We start from the raw sequence: 20,388 nt of genomic DNA on the forward strand, positions 1-20,388 counted from the left end.
GTGAATAGACACCATCACACAGTGGAGGTGTCAGGCAGGGTGGGCAGGGTCTCTGAAACAACAGGTCTACAGTTTTGAATTTGATTTTCATGTATTTGCATGAGATAAAATTAAACAAAGACGCACAAATAGAAGTGGAAAATAATGTACTGGGACAATGATATGGACTGTATCTGGTTTGTAAAAATAAAAGCATGTATATACATTACATGTTATATACATGTTTGTCTCCTGCTGACACCAGAGCAGTTCTACAGTCAGGGGTAAAAATACGCTCAACAGCTGAACACCTCCAACATGACCAGCAGGCGGCGCTCTGTGAGCACAAGAAGACATGGCTCAACTGTGGGTGCTGAGGTTAAATGTTCTTTGACGCTTTACATGCAAAAGAGGATCAGTAACACAAAGTCTGCAGTCAGCATGAAACAGGGAGGTAATGCTCTTTCTACTCAAGCAGTGAACACTAAACTTCTTCTGCCATTAATCAAGTAGATGTGCTGTATATACTGTGCCACAGGTCATATGTTATGCAATGAAACACTATAAAAGAGATGAAAAGTTCAGAGGAAAGTGAAGAGAAGAGCACGTGAGAATATGGAGGTCAGTGGATTAAACCTTAAACCTGTGTTGTGACTGGCCGGTATAACCTGCCTGGATTAGCAGCGTGACCTGCAGATGAACCACTGAAAGCTACGTGCACATTAGAATAATGTGGCTGGATGTTTGTTCATGTGGGGTCACATTCACTAAGGATCTTATCTGACCAGCAGCAGTCCTCCAAACAGCTCTTCAAGACTTTTATGAAGGAACAAAGATAAGGTGCAAAGTTGACCCCGTTGCTATGGATGACATCATCATGACGGAGCCTCCACACTGGTTGGTGTTAGACAGGTGACCGTCTGTGTGAGTGAATTTCAGATAACATAATCTATCACAACAAATTCAGGTCTGTTTTTGTTTTGTTGAATCGTTCGCTCAGACAGCTGAGATCATTGACGCCGTGACCTGTATTTTAACACCGTCCAACTATTGGATTGTTTTGATTTGTCGAGGCCTTATTAAATGGCTGCCTTCATAATACATAATACAGGATGTTTTGACCAACAGTCCAAAACCCAAAGATATTCAGACTACAGCAAGATATAGAACAAAAATCCAATGGACAAGCTGGAAACAAGGGTTTTTTTTTGTTGTGTTATTTAGCGACTCAGAGTCCCCCTCCAGATGTACAAGCTGGACTTTGAGATGTGATGATGAAACTTGAGTGGACGTGTTATCATGTGAAACACCTGTAGGCATGTCTACATGTTTACATAAGACATTAATGTACAGGGTTATTGTAATATGTGTAAATACTCGTTGGGTAATGTCTCATGTTAGCATTCTGTAATTGTGAAGATTTGCTGCTTCTCTGTAAATTCACTGTCTTTGGGTTTTGGACTGCCGGTTGGACAAATCAAGATGCCTGCAGGTGCCGACTGCCCTCAAACAGCACACACACACACACACACAGCCCAGTTTACTATCTACTCAACATGTATTTATTGGAAAGAGGCTGACAGCTGTACATTATAACAGGTCAGATATGCACAAACAACATCTCTTCTCATCAGCCAGAAGAGGACGGAGCAGTGAGAGACGTGGAGGGGGAGTGGGCTGACTGGTCGTCTGCTCCGCATCTTCGTGAGGGCTGGAATGATACTCAGTTCTCCCTCCTCTTCTACTACTTCTTCTTGTAGTCCTCCAGGTGAGCCAGGATCCAGCCAGAGGGTCCCAGGATGACCACAAACATGGACGTCATAGCCACTGCCTGCTCCTGAGGAACACACACACACACACACACACACACACAAAGAGATGGCTGGATTCAAATTATATGACAGCACATGAGAATACTTTTATTTCTTTAATGCCCCCCAAAGCTTTCAATTAATCTGATGTAGAGAAATGGGTGAGAATGTAAATACAGTGTATGCACGACTCTCATCTGACCACTGTAACCCTGGAGCGTCAACCTTCCTAAAACATCAAAACAAAAGGAAGGGATTGGCTAAACCTCTTTTCCTGTTTGAAATGACATTACCAGCATCGAATGAGGAGTGTGACAAACACCAGCAAATACACTTCCTCTCTGCCATGCTGCATGCTGTGTCTCAGCATAGAGCAGTTGCTGTTGACTCGTCTTGTGTCCATATTTGGCCAGATAATGTACAAGGTTGCTGTTATTTCTGGCAGGAAACACAACATAAAACAGTTGGATTGTGTAGTCTATCAGGATTCAATCCAAAAACAACACTCAGCTCTTTTAAACCCTGCCTGTCCGTTTTCAGGACTCCAAAATTCTTCAAATAATTTTGAGTACAAGCAACAACTTCAACATACGGCTTTTCAAATGAAACTCGTCTCCAGTGACTCGTTACTGGTGTTTCAGCAGAGTCCAGATGTCCTGATTAAATCTGATTTTTCAGGCGTCTGTCTGGGTGCTCTTGGAGGTCTGTGGATTTGATTAGTGTTCTTAATGGAACATAAACTCCAGAATAAACTCTATCTGTCTTTCTTGTTGGTGTAGAGAAAGAAAGTAGCAACAGGAAAACAAAGCTGCAGTCTCTCACAGACAGATGTAGTGTGTCAGCAGGACTCATAGCATCCTGTGCTGTGGGTTTAAAGGTAACCTGTGAGCTCTGGGACAGCAGTGGAGCTGTGGAGCAACGTTCTCATGAGCGGGACACTGTTGTGTTTGTGTCTTGTATACAAGGACACAGAGTCATACACGTCAAAACTCAGCTTTGGATGGAAATGCATGAAGACATCAAAGCTAGGGAGTAACACATATGGAATTATGTGGTACGCGATCGAGTAGAAACAATGCTACAAAGTAGACACCGTTTGCTTTGATGATGATTCGCACACTCTTGGCGTTCTCTCAACCAGCTTCATGAAGTAGTCACCTGGAGTAGTTTTCAGTTGACAGATGTGCCTCGTCCAAAGCGATTAGTGGAATTTCTTGCTTCCTGAACGCGTTTGCAGAGGTTTGTGTTGCTATGCTGCAATTAGCCCATTCTGCTGCTGTAGTAATGGCTCGTCTAAGTGGGGGGAAATAACAGTCTGTCATTCCTTTTAGACATGACTGTATCTTGCGCTAATCATTTTACTTCAGGCTGCTTTGAGGACCAATAAAAAGCAGGAATCGCCTGAAAACCGAAGAGCAAAGATCGACACCAACTTCAAACTTAGAACCTGTAAGTTTTGCCATTTTATGTTGCTTTACTGTTTAATCTGCTGGCTAGTCTGTTGAATTTGGCGTTAGCATGTTCCGCAGCTAATGTGGCTAGTAGCATGTATTGCAGACCCAATGAGTAGGTTGGATGTGGATGTTTTTTCACGTTGCTTTTTGTGTCGTCTCAAATAGTCAGACCCACACTGGTGTTGGAGCAGGGAGAGCAGAGAGCACAGCTTATTACTTAATTAGCAAAAGTTGGTTTAGCTTCAGTGTAATGAACCACTTTTTTGCCATGTTTCTGTAGCTTGCTACATTTCTCTTAGAGTAGTTTCAGAAGCTTCACTGAATGTCGAGTAACTGGTGGCTTAGCTAGTATCCCTATTTATCTAACACTTTTCAATGCAGCCGTTATCACAAGCACGATACAAGTTTCCCAGAAATTCCTCTAAAATGAGGGGAAATGCTTTTTTAAAAATCCTGATTTGATAACGCAGATCAGGGAGGATCTAAAAAGAGTCTGCGTTTACCAAACAAGCTAAAATGATGTCAGAAAAATGGATGAGCAAATAAATGCTGGTATCAAGCAGAATAACAAAACTCTTGTCTTCTATTAGCACCTCTCTTTACAAGGTTACAAAGGACTTCAGGGAGGGTCGACATTTCAGGGAGGAGAAATACATTTAATACATTAAAAAAATATGTAAAAATACATTTATGTAGTCACAGCTAACCACACGCGCTGTGTCACCTGTAACAATGCAAGGATGAAGATAGTTTGCTCACCAAATTCACACTGATGTTTCTACACTTGCACACAGAGGACGTGTATCTATAACAGGTCAAAACTGAGGTTTTTGCTTATTTTCCTGGTAATTTGTGGAAACTGTGGACCTGTTTCTTCTCATAACTTCAGTCTAACTGGATCTGTAGCTGTATGCACATATGTGGTGTTAAAAGATGGACAAAAACGTTATTCCTTCTAGAAGTGGAGCAATTAGTCTACTTAGACATAGTATGTTGTAAGTAAGCCAATATTTACCGTAAATGGTGTGATTAATCAGTTCCTGTTAATAATAATGTGTCACAGTGAGGTAAAAAAAAAAAAGTGTCTTTAGTCCCTACATGCAATCATTTCTTCTAATCTAAAATTAAGTGGCTTCGGGCCTCCTATGTCTGACCGTGTGCAGCAAGGTCAGTGTTTTGGCACCTGCTCAACAGGGCGGCATGCGTCCACACTGCGACGACGCGATATTAAACTGTATTACACTGATATTACAATAGTAAACCTACTAAAACACTGTCCAAAACATGGTGGAAAAATACTATGGTCTACAAGTTCGTTTGTAGGTTATGTGAACATTTCGTGGTTTGGTCTATAGTGTGCTATTTATGTCGAGCTGGCTGCGATGAATACGTGCTGGAATTAGGACGAATCATGGCGAGATACTGACGCACTTTCGAAAGGGTTAAAAATACACTCATTTGATCAGTTGTCGTAAACGCCTGGCGCACGAAAAACGTGATATTCAAAAGTCCATACAAATAATAAATGTTTTAAGTGCGACAGAAGCGAGGAAATGTAAAGTTTGACGCAGTAAAGTGAAAGTGACCGCGCAGGCAGGACTGTGCTCTGTCATATCATATGAGGCCACATCAGGACGCCGAACTGTTCTTATGAACCCATCAGGCAGACCACTGAGCGGACGAGCACCACCTGCGAGCCTGCAGCGGGGCTGTCTGCTGCGCCTGCAGCGTCACAGACTCATGTGGAGGTAAAACAGTGGACATGAACTCACCCCTGCTGAGACAGTGTGTTTGGCAGGTTTGGACGACAGGTTAGCCACAGGTACCAGCTGAGTCCTCAGCGCGCTCCTGAACATGCGGGAGACGGCGGGAAGAGACATAGCGACGGCTCAGTGGTGCTGGAGGACAGAGACAGCGAGACTAACGGGACTACTGTGACTGACGCTGCTGAGCGGACTGTCAGGTTTCTTCTACGTGACTGTGTGTGTGTGTGTGTGTGTGTGTGTGTGTGTGCGTGTGTGTGCGTGCGTGCGTGCGTGCGTGACGGAGGGAGGAAGACAGCCCGCAGGCAGTGTCGGGCTGTAATTGGCCGTCTCACCGCCGGGTATCTGACACCGTGACCGTTAAGCGCGCGACGCGTCCTCATGTCACCCCGCAGGCAGACGGGCCACTTTCACGCGCTGCAAACGAAGCTGCGGATCGGAGCAGAGGCAGCGCGTGTGGCGCTAGATTTCAAATACGTGTAATGAAGATTAAATCTTGGAAATTCATCACATATTAGAATGCGCTAATGAAGATATACAGTGCGTGGTGAAGGTGAACTCCATACTTGAGTCTTCACATTTTGCGCAATTTAACAGGCCTGCTGTATGGAAAACACGGCATTACCAGTTACTCTGCAGATGAACGTTTCTACATACAAAACATTACATACAAACAATTATAGCCTACTGCATATGGTCCGTAGTAGCGATAGGAGGAAGTAGTGGTGGGCTGCCCAACCCATAAACGAGTGGAGGAAATGGTAGTCGTAGTTGTTGCTATCGTGTTTGTTTTAATAGTGTAATTGTAAGGTAAGGCAACTTCATCTATGGAACACAGTTTGACTCTGACTCTAAATGTCAGGAAACGGAAAACAATGGCAGACTGGAAAAAAGGACAAAATGGCATAATAATTGAAAGGATACCATCTGTGCAGATATAAAACAACTTCAGGTTTAATCGAGAGCAGTGGCAAACTCGTTTTCAGCTCTTTGTTTAGGAGCAATAACTGTTAACTTAGCAGTAGTGACAGAGACAATTGCAAGGGTACCACTAGTGCCTGCAGAAATAACATTACTAGCAGCTAAATAGCAATAGTACAGTTGCCGGTTTCAGTAGTTGTAGTGGGATGAGGCAGTTGTACCTCTGGGGTAATGGCGTCCTCTAGTGGAGCATCAGTGAAGTGCTCACTGATCACAGACTGAGAACCTGCCTCTTATGGCTGCTGACATGTGTTCCTCTTGTTGGCTGTGTACTTGAGGAACACGGACACAGAATGCTGTAGCTGCTGGTGAACACACTCGGCTGTGTGTGAGGGCCAAATAACATAATGAAAGAAAAAATAACTTTTAATGGCTTTTATGGCACACACACACACACACACACACACACACACACACACACACACACACACACACACACACACACACACACACACACAATTGTCATAGTAGACTCTGATATTTATTACTGCATCAAAACTACCAATGCAGCCTGATTGGGCTGGTGGGATTACATTTTGTAGATATATAATTATTCTCAATTGAGCTTACAGTTTTTTGCTGTACTGTTCACATCGGATGCATGACGCTGCAGTGTCACATGAAGAAAAACTGTGGCAGAGACTGAAGGAGGCAGCTAGGAAAAGCTGATTCAAATGGAGCAGCCAGCAGCTCAATCAATATGACAGAAATATCTAGCAACAGTTCTTAAATGTACTATCTACAGTGTGTACTTCTGTCTCAGTATCATTTCTTTGAGCATATTTCCATAAAGTGATGTTTTGTTTAATGTAGCCTCAATTACAACCTTTTCAAATTGGGTGTGTATCATTGACGTGTGTTGAATGAAATGTTTTATTCATTTTAATAAAGATGAGACACAATCACAAGAAGGCTCCAGCTGACAGAATAAGGAATTAAAAAAAAAAAATAGGACCCACTGTGTTTAACCGATTAAGACGAATAATGAAAATTAAAGACTTGGTGTATATATACTGCATATACAAAGTTTTTCACCTACTTTATGTACATAATAGTTCAATGTTTATTTTTTATAAGGGCTTCTTGGGAGTGTTTTTAACTTTGAGAGCAATTTAAAACCTGAGTCACATTCCTTATATGTGTATACATACTTATGAGCTCACCCCTATCTGTATCAACAGGACAAGGTCAAGAAAGGCACACCAGCATCTTTTTTCTGAGGAGAATGAGGAAAGTCTGTCTGTCTCCTCAGATTCTTCTTATTCAGACTGCTGCAAGCTGCAGCGAGAGCTGGCTTTTTAATCGCGAACTGCAGAGGGCAAGAATACGCCGATGATGAGTCGACGCTACGAGAAATAAAACTGAAGAAGAAGAAGCTCACTCCTTACTTACAGGAAGTGTTGAATTCAGCCTGGATGTTTGTTTGTGGATGTGTTCAACAAATCAAACGCAGCACATCGATGGTGAGTCTCCGAAATCACAGTTGTAAATAGTATGTTAGTGGTTGCATTAGCCAACATTATCCAGATAAGAAAAAGACTTGTTAGCCGTACAGCCAAACAATTTTGACGTTAACTGTCCTGGCTGTTAAGGGGGACATATCATTTGTTCATTTAACGTTAACTCCGTTCAAATCCATCCTCTTCACTGGTATTTTAAGTCAAGTTAGCTGTAGCTTTTCAAACAGCTTTCACTCACCGTGAACTTAGCTGGTCAGGGCGCAATGTTAGCAGTTTGCGTTTTAACTGTCTTAGTTACATGTTTGCTCGCGTCGTTAGCAGTAAGCGTTGGTCGAATATGAGCTTTGGGATGACCGAACCTGAACTAAAGTTAGCGCTGGAGACTTTCATAATGGCAAGCTTTGACTTGGCCTAATGTTAGCGTCAGTATTCCACAAATCCATTTACTCTGTTGAGTTGTTGTTCATTCGCTTATTGACCCAGCACACACTCACATACCAACTCCTTGCCTGAACAGCGTGAGAGCTGTGTATTCTGCTCACTGTCATGTTAGCACGCTGCGGACCAAACAACGCATTAGCTGTTTAGCTAGTTAAATTCGTAGCGGGTCAAAGCCTCACATAGTGGTCCCTGGCTTTGGCGTATAGTGTATGTGAAAACAAATGTTTTATTAACAACAAAAGATTGCTCGAAATAGCATTATGTGTTGTTTGATATTTAAACGAATGTCTCAAAGTCTTGTTCGGTGAAGCATTAAATAGGTAACGTTAAATAGCCAAATTTTTGAATGGAGTTTGGTTCGGAGGCTTTATCATACTCTTCGAAACTTCAGCGCTGACAGTCAGTGGAGGCAGACGACGTGTTTTCCGTTTCCACCCAAAGTTCTCTCCACGTTGGCATCTGAACTGACCTTTGAGTACCTGCTGTTGACATTAAGGGCAGGCCGCTATGCAAAGCGTAGTGCTGAAACTCAATGAAACCAGTCCTTGTCCTACTGCGAGACCCCAGTGCATTTAATAACTGGGTCTTTCATATTAAAGGCATAATCCCTATTTGTAAATTCAGTTCTAAATGGATTTTATAATCAAAAGATGACTTTTAGATCCGTGTCTGCCAGTGGTGGATCTAGAAAACTTGAGGGGGCAGCAAGAAGTTTTTGCAGGCTGGCACAGGAAAGTGATGGGTGGGCTTCCCCTAATAAAAATGCATTCTAGTTCAATGCTAAAGACCCAGAGGTTAAAGGCTAGAACACACGCAGCTCTTCAGGGCGAACTTGACTAATCTTGGTTTTAAGTGGTGAAGTCGACAAATGTTAACATTTGGGCCTTGTGGCCTTCATCGGAATAGGGAGGAAAATGGAAGTCATGTCATATACAGACAATTCGCAGGTGATTCATTGTCATTAAAGGTATACTATGCAGGAATCCTCGCTGGCTGTTTGTGAACAGTTTTGGTGCTGTGTCTGCCATTTTCGTAGCTTCCTTTTTCATGCGTACTGCTCCTGGTCGCTACCTTTTTTATAAAGTCTTGACCTCAACTGTGAGCTGGGGGCCACAGCAAAATATGTGGTAAACAAGAAAACACAGACAGACGGCAGCGTCTCCGCAGATAAATACACCGCCACACACTTGTAGTGACTCAAGACATCAGTGCGGTGAAATGATAGATGCCAAAGCAGTGGCCCCCAGGACCCGCTCAATTTGATGTCCATGCAGAAATGATAAGCTACAACAACAGAAAGTGTTTTAAAGCTGCGCGACAGGCAGATTACAGGCCGCAGTGCAAACAGTGCTAGCAGTAATAAGAAACTCAAACAGTGTTCTTCTTAACATACTCGCTCACTGCATTTGAAGCTGATATTTTGTTGACCATTTTTATTTGGGTGTCTATCAGTGAAATACGCCAATGTACTGGATGTTTTCTTTTTTGTTTTCTTCTACAATGAGAAGGATTTCCTTTCACTACAGACAAATGTTTGCTGTCACGTGTTTAGCTCTGACACCAATTCACGGCCCTGCAGGTGGTGATATGAGCCGTTTAAGTGGTAGGTTTCAGCACAATCAACAGCCACGGCTGTTTGACTGGTGTTCAGAAACTCTGGAGTGCTCCTTGTAAAAAGGGCTTCACGTAGTGAAATGTAGTTATGATTTGAATATTGCTTAACAAAGAAATCCTCAATAAAAATGCTTTTCTTAAAGATCAGCAGATGTACAAATGCAAATTGAATTCAGTATTCACTCCAAGCTTCACTCAATATTTAATTTTGTTCTGACTGCAGCATATAGAAGTGTCATTTAAAGGCATGATTGCTGCCTTTTCATTTCCATTTTAACACTTTATTATAAGAAGTTCCACGCGTCCATAACTCATTTCTTTCCATTTATGTAAATTCATCCGCTTGTGAAAAACGTTTCAGACTTTTTAAAAATAAAATGAACATTAATGACTGGTGCTGCTGCTTCTACTGCACCTTCTGAGACTTGCCCTGCTCTGACACTAGATGGTGGTCATTCCTCACTGTTGGCTTGAAGCTTTCTGTCTGCTGTAAAAAGCCTTGGACCAAACTAGTCCCTACTTAAATCGCTGTTTACATTTTATAGTAAAAGGCTGAATGCAGTTTTGTTTGCAGTAATTTGCAATCATGTGGGATCATGAGTTTGGATGAATTTGTGCATCCCTGAACCAAACTTTTTTCCAGACCTGCAAAAATGTAACTTCACACTGATGATATGGAGGCGGGTTTGCAAAAGCCTTGTAGCATCCAGTTTTTTATTTTTTAACCTAAATAAACACTCACATGGTTTCATTTGGAAAAATACATTTTTCCCCCTTTTTACTTTGAAGACTGTGCTTGCCTTGACAAGACATAATCAAACTATTAATATGTTCTGGAAAGTCTCAATAATGCAAAGACGGTCATAATTGAACTTTTGTTTTTCCACTGTTCTCTCCTTGAATCATAGTGGATTCACCTGCAGTTGGGCTTCTTTGACACTGATAAATGGAAATCTTAAGCCTTTAAAATCATTAGTCATTAGTTGTAGCCCTGCTGATGTGAGGTGTGTGTCACTCGCATTGCACTTAATTCTTGATTGTTGGTGATGTTGTTGTGGACCACTTTGTCCGTTTTTAATCGCAGTGTCTTTTGTGGTTGCATTTGTCTGACAGGTGCTGCAGACACAGAGAAAATTCTGAAAGGGCAATAAATTCCATTATAATAACAATAAAATACAATAAAACCATTATGTGTGTATCAAACCTTGATATATCTTATTCCTCTGTGCCACAGAGCTCCATTGTTGTCAAAAGCTAATAAAAACACCTCAGTGAGCCATGCTGTTGTACCGGGTAACATGTTCCTTCATGACCAGGAACACACACACACACACACACACACACACACACACACACACACACACACACTGTAGTTTATTTTGACTCAAGCCCACATACACCGCCCTGCTGCCCCAAATACTCCAAAACTCAGTAGAGCACCAAATGTGGATCAGTCCGCTGCTGAAAATAGTCCCCAACAAATTCACCATTTCCTCCTGTTTGGGTTACATTCGTTAAAATAAACATTTGTTTTAATTAAACTATATATTTGTGATGTGTTTTCAAAGATTTACGTCTTCATTAGGGATTAGTGGGCTTGGAGCTGAATGCCACAGGTTGAGAGACGGACCAGCACGTTCTTTAGTTTTTGATAATATCAAAGAAAATGCCAGACTTACCCCTTTAAAAAGGTTGCTGTCCACGTCTCTGCAAGTGAATATTGATAACGAGCTGAAAGGCACTGAAAACAAAAGCTATGTAGAAGGTTAGAACTCTAAAACACAAAAGCATCTCTTCCGTCGATTGAATGACTGCTGTTGACATGTGCTTGTGTTGGTGTTTATGTCTTGTGTAGATCCAGAAAGTGGATGCTGCCTTCACTTCCTCCGGGTGTCCATCCTCTCATTTCAACTGACCCCCAACTGTGTGTGTGTGCGTGCAAGTTAATAGTGTGTTTGTGTGTGTAAATTCACTGGAGGCCTATGTGAGTGTGTTGCCATAAGGTAGTGTGTGTGTGTGAGTGTGTGTGCCTGTGTCATCCCCCCCCAGCCCACCATGTCCCTGTATATCTTGAAGCTCCAGCTGAGTCCATCAGTGTGTCTTCACCTCCTCTGCCTGCTGCTGCTCCTCACCGAATCCTCCTCCACAGTACCTAAAAGGGAACCGGTCATGGCCGAGCCCGTAACCCCGCTCAGCACGACACAAGCTAACTGCTCCACTGCATGTGAGTACGACTCAGGATTCATTCATAAAGGAGCTGTGGCTACACGATACAACTGTAGACAGAATTGCCTTTACAAATATGTAAGTACTTTTACTTTGAGTGTGCTTGGGTCTTTATATAGTCAAGTGGCATCAGGAAGTAGCCACAGTCCCCTGCTGTGCACCTATTTGTATACATTCACACTCATACAACCCAACATAAATACGACCACAGTCGAAACAAAAGATGCAGCCATAATATTTCCAGTGTTTAAGCTGCATTCACACACAGTGTTAGGAGTCCCACCATAGATACATATGGTGCAGGTTTTGATTTATAGTTCAGCGTGGGATTTTATTGTTCAATATCACCATTGCAAGTCTAAATGGGTGTATCATATGTGATCTGAATTGTATCTCCCACACAAACTGTAATATGAGTGATAGTGGGATGGTCTGCCTTGCCTTTTCACTGCTGAACATATGAAACTGTTCTTGTGTGGCTGCCATGTTTACGTTGTGTCACGCATTGTGAAATCTTTGCATGACATGCAAACACCCAAACTTACAGCGTAACCTAAGAGCCCCGCGCACGTGACCAACGGGTACAGCGTGACCCCTTAATGCTGAAGTATAAATCAGTCTCGGCTCCAGTGAGGTTTGATGGCTCAACTCCAGCTGTGCACGTAAACAGAGAGTCAAGGAAGCAAATAAGAAAAATGTAAAATAAGTTGCTGATGTAAGAGCAAATTTGAAATACCATCGCAACAAAGACAGGAGCAGGGAAGCAAGTGAATGCAGGGTAAAGCTCTTGTAGTGCACATAAATACCAGCTTTAAAGGCATACATCTCAGATATGCTTTCCAGTCTTTTGTGATGCAAACGATTTTCAGTCGCTGTTTATTGAACTGTTAAACTGAGCTACAGAACATTTGCTTGTCCAAATCGAGCTAATTCAGCATTGTTTTCCCCAGCGATAGTAGTGGGCAGTTAAAAGAAGCTGGTGGCAAAGCCTAGCTCGTGATAGTGTTTACTCTGCGAGTGTTTCACTTCTCATGGCAGTTACTGTGTAACAGTACGTGCATTCAACCCGAACTGTTCAGTACAGGACATTTGGTTTAATATGTGACCTTCTCGGTTCTGTACACCCTGTGACCCAAACAATTACTGTCTGGTCTATTTATGTCTACGACTCACACGTGTGGAACAGAAGTGCTCGAGTGCAAGTTTCATCTGGAAAGTTTTGGCTGTGCACCAGTTGTTGTCCATCAGCTGTAGCATTCTAGTCGACTTACATGGAATTAGTTTCCATTAGGGGACATTATTAAGACATCATTCATCTGTATGTCCTTCCTGCAGCTATCACTGTTGTATGAAGAACTGCATGCATGTTTCCGCCTCTGTCACATGAACATGCTTGTATCTGGAACCCAGAGTTAACAGCTTCATGGCAGCAGTTGCTCAGGGTCACCAAAGTTTGGCTCAGTGAAGCCCGGAAAACCAAAGGGAGCCGTCTCTCTTGTTGAACTGGCTTCATGGTACAGGCCTGTGGTCACACATGTATATGTGTATGTGTTTGTTATGACTGAAAAGTAACATAAACTGGCCTGTTTTGTACCCACTTCCCCTGAACGCATCAAGATAATGTAGACTCCTGACAAACACCAGGTCTAAATTGAAAGCCTACATAAGCAAAAGCAGCATGTGCTAGATGCACAGCTTTCTGATCTTTCTTTTTAGTTTGTTCGTGCTCCTCACAATTTGAAATTTCCAGTTCCTTCTATGCTTCTATGTTTGACATTGCTAACTCTACTGTTGACTTGACACCAGGCTGCACAGAAAATCTGCGTGTTTACACGCACTGTAACCATGGGTCTGTTCCAGAATGCAGGTTCCACAAACTCTGACTTAGACCCTGAACCCTTTGGTTCTTGAGCGGCCCTTCAGAGTTCATTCAGTCAGCTCTGAACAGGTTCACGCTGCGCTAAACGGGTGTGTTTTGAATGGGGAAAAAAAACATGTTCATCGTGGAGCTCCGATGTTACACTTCACTATAGCAATGGCTAAAGAAAGAGCAGAACCTCCACAAGTATTCATCAAAACTATTCATTCAACACGGTTCCTCAGACCCTAACCTGAGTCAGGATCTGGCTCTTATGCACAACTGAGCAGGATTTTGGAATCACCTCTGCCTCTGAGAGTTAACGCATTCCTCTTTAGAAGCCATTCAAAAACAAGTGATCGTCTGTAAGTCTAACATAACTAGGGTTCATGTTGACACGCTGTTCTCAAACACTAGAAAGGCTGTGTGTTTTTATGAAAACTGAAGCTCTGTGACTGATGTCACTATTTTACCAGACAGTGCTTGAGAGAATCATCTGCTTGTTATGGGAAGTTATCAGGTCACCTGGAATCCCAAATTATCACTGGTCAAATCCAGCATGAAAATCGCACAAAACAAGCACAAGAACATCGTGTCCGACCCCCCCCCCCCCCCCCCCCCCCCCCCCCCCGCTCTGCACAGGGACGTTCAGCCTCTTTTTATTCCTCTGAGGACTTCAAACACCGTGAAATTAAACCTGCGATTGGCACCCGGTGTATCTGCAGAAGACAGTAAATATGTGGGTGTCTCCCCCTTCATGTTTTATGTTCAGTACTGTTGCTTTTATTATTTTGTTGCTGGTTTTGTCTTATGATTGGTTGCTTTGTGATGTGTGCTGCTGGTTTTGTCATGTGTGCTCTTGTGTTGTTGCTCTGTGTTGTTTGTTAATTTATCATTTTTAATAGTTCCATTGAGGAGGCCAATTCATGCTCAGCAAGTATGTGAATTAGATTTATAACATTGTTTTAGATATTTTTGAGTTTTACTGTGTTTATTTTAATGTCATATAATTAATTGAGCGAAGTCATTCATTAAATTTTGTGTTCCCAGGTGATAATGGTGGTGTCAGTGAAAATGCAACAGATTCCTCAGAGACACAACCACAGAAGAATTTGAACTCTATCTCAGTCGACCACAAATTAAATGACACTGTAGCATCCTTAATCCCACCCAACCAATCCACAGGAGGATCTAATTCATCCACAGCCTCACTATCCAATCAACAGCCAGCATCACAGGACCATCCGCTTACATCACCAGCGACAGAGACTCAGCATGCTGCTAACGCCACAGGCTCGTCCGCACAGGCTGCTCATAATGGATCCATCGCCAGCACTGTTAATATTACATCCACAACTGCAGAGCCTGTTGGGAATGTGCACGCAACCCCTGTACTGGTGACGACTATGACCACGACACCACCACCATCTACTACAACTACCACAATGTCACCAGCGTCTGCTACCACTACCACAACCACAACGTCTACTACAACAACTAAAACAATGCCAACATCTGCAGCACCAACGTCTGCAGCACCAACATCTGCAGCACCAACGTCTGCAGCACCAACGTCTGCTGCACCAACGTCTGTTGCACCAACATCTACAGCAGCAGCAGCAACAACAACAACAGCAGCGGCTGTGGCACCACCACCACCACCACCAACGCGCCCTGCAACAACTGTAAAAGCAACAGTCACAACTGTTGCTGTCACTACAACCACAGGTATAAAGAAGTCACCTACACCATCATCAGCAGCCACACCACAGCCACCAGTTCAGACCACCCCTTTACCCAAAGGGCCTGTTAACAGTACCATCACCCCCGGCAGTCACAATGAGCTGGTTCCCTCTGGAACAAGGGGTGCAGTGGTAGAGGTAGCTGGGGCTGCTCTCACCAGGCAGCTGGTGGATACAGCGTCTTTACTGGCCGTCCTGCTCTTCGGCCTGCTCTTCTTCTTGGTCACAGTGGCTGTGTTCGTCACACAGGCCTACGAGAGCTACAGGAGGAAGGACTACACCCAGGTGGACTACCTGATCAACGGCATGTACACAGACTCAGGGGTGTGAGGGTGGAAGGGGCTAAACACAACTCTTGAGATTGTTTTTGCACTTGGAGACAGAGACCGCAGAGTAGAAGACTGACCGGATGGTATCATGGTGGTCCTGTGAATTCACACGGTGATCCAGTGCCGCTGTTAGACAGTTCAGGGAGAAGTAGGAATGGACTAAACTGACCAAGAGCTCACTGAACTGACTCTAAAGCGGTCACTGATCTGTTTCTGCCATAACTGTCCACTTAATGCTTTGTTCTTTCCTCCGTCTTTCTTTGATGGTTTGAATGTGAAGATTTGGGCCAAATGTTGAACACTATAAATAGAAGTTACCTGGATGTAACTCCAGTTCTATGAGTACATGTAGCCCTTTGATGGGCTTCGCTAGAGGTGAGCAACAGAATCTCCTCCACACGGTTGGTCAGTCCAGCTGCAGTTGATTCCAGGTTGGACCAATCAGAATGCTTCCAATGTGATAGAAAGCTCAACAGATGACCTGGTCAATTGAGGTGTCTTTTTTTTTTCTGGATGAAAACAAATCTGTCAAATTATTTGAGTTATTGTTCCTTTGCAGATGAATGTAGTCAGACACAAGTTGAGGGCGCAGACGGACGAGGGCTGATACTTTTTCCAAAAGTCAGAGTGATCGGAGTTTATTTGTACACAATGCGTATACCTTAATGCACTTTCTGCCACATTCTCATGTCCACATTTCAAATACAAGTCGCAGCCCTGCTAAGGACCAAAGCCTGTTTGAGAATACGAAGCCTGGGATGTGACTTTCATTTTCTAGTATGAACTAATTACTTATTAGACATGAAAAAATCCCAAAAGTTTTAACCAGCAAACTGGGGGGAAAAAAAAAACCCCCACATGTGCAAAACACATGAAACAGTCACACGTCACATCAGTGGGGCTATTAACTGTAAGTCGTACGGTTTAGGAGTATATGACCACATTGAATGGTTTCTCAATGTTTTTGTCAAAATTTCTATTTTTTGAGAAAACTGAATCGAATGAAAAATGAACAAAATATATTTATTTGCGATTTTGTTTTGCACATTTAATAATTTTGTCTGATGTAATCCGCGATACATTTTACATACAAGTTTTCTATACGTTTGCCATTTGGGAAAGTATCCCTCTCAATATGATGATATTTTCACTAACGCAGCAAGTCCAGGGCTTTAACTTCTCACCTTGCTTCAGTGATGTAGATGTGTACTCCAGGACGCTGCGACATCACTGTTGCCTGCGGTTACAGGAAACCACAACACAAACAAACCTAAGCAGCCAGATGATCACACAGCTCGGAGTAAACAGACCTTTTTGTTTTTCCTGTGCAGTCGGGGATTATTGGCAGAGTCAGGATTTCTGGCTCAGCTTCACCCTCCTCCAAGGTGCATGGCGAAGGGGAAAAATCTCCAGCAACGCTTTTGTTTGAACATTTCAGGTTCTGCCCACTTTGAGTTTGACCTCCAAATGAAGTGGTTTAGATAATCTGGATAAGCTGTTGGCTCTTTTGCAGCCTCTCTGCCTGAATGCGGTTACCTTGGTGAGCAAAGTGTAATTATAACGGATTAAAAAAAGACAACAGAAACCTACTAAAATAAGATGCAGCTTCTAAAACATATCTTACACTTGGATAATCCTTAAAAATGTGGCTGTATGACAAAATACCAGTCTAACCAATAGCAGTGGCATGAAAAAGATCTGACCTGACTGACTTTACAGCGTAGAGCTGGACGTGAAGCAGCCTGTTCCATACTGAAATCAAAGTAAATAAACATGGGAAGAAATGTTTCCTCAGAAAGACATTAGGATTTTAGACAGGTACTCCTGCCAGCTGAATACAGTGGGAGATGTATTTCCTGCTTTTCCCCAGATGTGGCCTGGTGTGTTGAAGCCTGATGCTGGTGTGTCTGGGCCAGCGTATACACACTGTGGTGTCTGGTTTAGTCGGTAGGCCAGAGACACAGACCACCATGTCATCTTATTCAGGTCATCAAGTTGATGATTTTTTTCTTGGTCTGTCAGTCTGTTAACGCTGACTCTGTGCTTTTCTGCCGTGTGCTCGTCATGGCCAGAGGAGGCTTTGTTCACTCAATCTGTTTGTTTGGATGGCAGCTGCTCTGCTCGGTGATGACGTTAAAGAAGGAGACGCATTAAAACAAACCGCCTCATTCATTTCACGCTGAGACGTAATAAATCCCATCCCGGTTACGTTTGTGACACCCCTTTCAGGAACACGATCAACGATTTCAAAGATTTCACATCAGGCAGAACAGAACAGAACTGTCTCATTTGTGCTGTCAGTAAAGCAGCTGTGCTTCCCCGCCCTCATGCAAACATGGTGCAGCTGCTGGAAATAATCATACATTACTTTTAGAGTCCAAACGGTGAGGAAACGTCTGGAGGTAACCGAGGAGAGCGCTGCTGTCAAGACAACAGGTTAACTTTTGTATACCCACGTGATGATCTGTGCAGGGCGGCTCCTGTGGCGCTAATAGCATTTCATCTTTTGCTGATTTTGTTTCACATATCTCCTCGTTTCATGACGTAGAAGACAGATATTTCAGGAGATTGTTTGCTGTAAAACCTGCAGTCACAGGACATGAGGAAATGCAGTTGGTTCATTGTTTACACGGTCCATGGTATTTTTAGTTATCTCAGCACAAAGCTGGGGAACGGTAAACAGACGTGGCAGGAATACACTCCAATACTAACAGTTGCAAAGCTGTCATGTACGTAAAAATAGTGTTAAAAACCCGGCTCCCATACGGCGATAGTAGGATTTTTGCACTTTCCCCTGCTTCTCGTCTTTGTGCTCGGCTGGGCTGGCTGCATCCTGGGCCTGTCTTACTGAAGATGAAACTCTCCCTATGGGTAACAGCAAGTCAGACCATTTCCCAGATACTGGACTGTTTCTGTAAGATTTCATTTCAAAGTCTTGTAATTTTGCTTTCATTACATTCCATTTACTTTCGTTGACGTCGGTGGCATTTCAGATGGTTTTCAGTCACACATGTCCTGCAGTGCACCATGGGAACAGGGGCATACTAGATTTCTTATTTCAATTTATTTTCTGTTTTTGCTCACAGTGAATGTATTTCTGAATGCTCAGCTATTTTGAATATTAGATCGTATGCGTTGCGCATTAATCCACTGTCTGCACTGTCCATGTCCAACCTGTGGGTTACATTCAGTCCGTAAACGCTGTTTTTCTAGCTTGACGTGTGCCTCACTGCACATGTTCTCATGTTTTTGTTCAGATCTTTAATGTGTCACTGATGAACATGAATCTTAAGCCATTCTTTGTTTATGTTTAATGCTTCATGGAGAAGTCTCATCATTCCTGGAGACATTGCGTTCACTCTGAGTTTTCTCCGAAATATGACTTCCATTTAATATTTCTGTGTCTCCTATGCTGTCTCCTATGTTATCTTAATTATGGGCAATATCACATTTCACAACATGATGAACACATACTCAGTCATGCTTCTACAAACGTGAACATTATATATTAAGAATTATGGACAGAACAATATGATCGGTACAGTATATGATGATGTTGAGGATTATTGACCAAGCTCCTTACATTTTTTTTTCTGCAGTCCTTGAAATTTGTTCTCGATGGTTTTGCAATGCATTGAGAACAAAGACTTGAGAGAGATCCCAGAGGTCAGTATCCAGGCTACAGCCTGAAGTACAGTTGCCTTTTCTCTTTTCTTGACCACTTTGTATTAGCTTTCTTCTTCCGGGGGTTCATGGTTGATGGACAATCGCCAAATTGTCACTGAAGCACATTATTGTCTGTTAAAGCCAAGGGAAACATAAAGCCATTATCAATATGAGACTGAAAGAACGACATGAGCTGTAGAAGATTCATGGGTGGATGTGAACGCTTGCACAGCAGATGTTTTCAAATAAAAAAGTAATGTTTGTGTTAATTGTGGGTTTCTGCAGTATGTAAAATGCAGTCGATATTGACCAGTATGTTTGACACCAGTCTTTTTTTCTGGTGGCTCTGACAACTTTGTTTTCATTTGGTTAATATCTGTGAAGCTGATGTCAAACCATAACTGATTTTTTTTTCTTGTTGGAGAAGCAAATCCTCTAAAATGGGACATGAAAAACGTCTGGTTTTAGAAATGCAGAGAACATTCAGATTTCGCGGGAGGCCATTGGTGTGGAAGGAGAGAGCAGCGTTTTTAGTTGTTTAGATTTTTATCCCATTTTCTCAGTCACGTGATCTGACCCCGATGTCTCAAGAAAACCCTTGATCTTCATCCCATTACCTCCAGAAAACGAGCTTTATCCCATTATATCAAGAAAACTAGATCTTTGACGATTTGAAAACTTTTGAATGAACAAACTGACGGTTGGGTTTCTCCTTTAAAAAAATCTCTTGCTGTTAAGAAAACCAGACGTTATCTTCAGAAAATGACCCTTTTTTTAAAAAAAAAAATAAGTAAAATAAAGGAATTGTTAAATAATTGGAACTATGGCTTCCATTTTTAGGGTTTGTGCTCTCATGGTTACTCACTTTAATAATCCTGTCCATCACAAAATAATTCTTTCATGATGTCAATCGAAATCCAAACCATCTTCAAATCACTCGATAAAGACATTCAAACACTTTGGTAATCGCTGCCTTAATTATTCATTGCTCACTAATTATAACAAGGAAACCATGTGGGTTATCCTGAGATCATAAGAAATTATTCATCTGTTATTGGAAACAA

At 42.5% G+C, this 20,388-nt stretch overlaps 2 protein-coding genes across 2 annotated transcripts; one reads left to right on the forward strand and one right to left on the reverse strand.

Moving 5' to 3' along the window:
* Window positions 1–1,525: 1,525 nt before the first annotated feature.
* Window positions 1,526–5,225, reverse strand: cox8b (cytochrome c oxidase subunit 8B). Its single transcript, XM_070972327.1, has 2 exons — window positions 5,017–5,225; window positions 1,526–1,816 (listed from the first exon to the last, which is right to left on the reverse strand). Exons 1-2 carry the CDS (start codon window positions 5,122–5,124, stop codon window positions 1,724–1,726), a joined length of 201 nt encoding a protein of 66 aa, XP_070828428.1. The 5' UTR covers window positions 5,125–5,225; the 3' UTR covers window positions 1,526–1,723.
* A 2,147-nt stretch (window positions 5,226–7,372) lies between these two features.
* On the forward strand, window positions 7,373–20,388 carry c10h11orf24 (chromosome 10 C11orf24 homolog). The gene is made up of 3 exons (XM_070973011.1): window positions 7,373–7,451; window positions 11,359–11,727; window positions 14,638–20,388. Exons 2-3 carry the CDS (start codon window positions 11,559–11,561, stop codon window positions 15,657–15,659), a joined length of 1,191 nt encoding a protein of 396 aa, XP_070829112.1. The 5' UTR covers window positions 7,373–7,451; window positions 11,359–11,558; the 3' UTR covers window positions 15,660–20,388.

The sequence above is a fragment of the Chaetodon trifascialis genome, chromosome 10, assembly GCF_039877785.1.
Source record: "Chaetodon trifascialis isolate fChaTrf1 chromosome 10, fChaTrf1.hap1, whole genome shotgun sequence".
Taxonomy (NCBI): domain Eukaryota; kingdom Metazoa; phylum Chordata; class Actinopteri; order Chaetodontiformes; family Chaetodontidae; genus Chaetodon; species Chaetodon trifascialis.

What these genes read in the sequence shown, in the direction of transcription:
- cox8b (XM_070972327.1), bottom strand. Translation starts at nt 5,124, where the DNA reads ATGTCTCTTCCCGCCGTCTCCCGCATGTTCAGGAGCGCGCTGAGGACT. An exon ending in AACACACTGTCTCAGCAGGG is followed by an intron (nt 1,817 to 5,016) that starts GTGAGTTCATGT and finishes TGTGTTCCTCAG; the next exon opens with GAGCAGGCAGTGGCTATGAC.
- c10h11orf24 (XM_070973011.1), top strand. Translation starts at nt 11,559, where the DNA reads ATGTCCCTGTATATCTTGAAGCTCCAGCTGAGTCCATCAGTGTGTCTT. An exon ending in AGCTAACTGCTCCACTGCAT is followed by an intron (nt 11,728 to 14,637) that starts GTGAGTACGACT and finishes TTGTGTTCCCAG; the next exon opens with GTGATAATGGTGGTGTCAGT.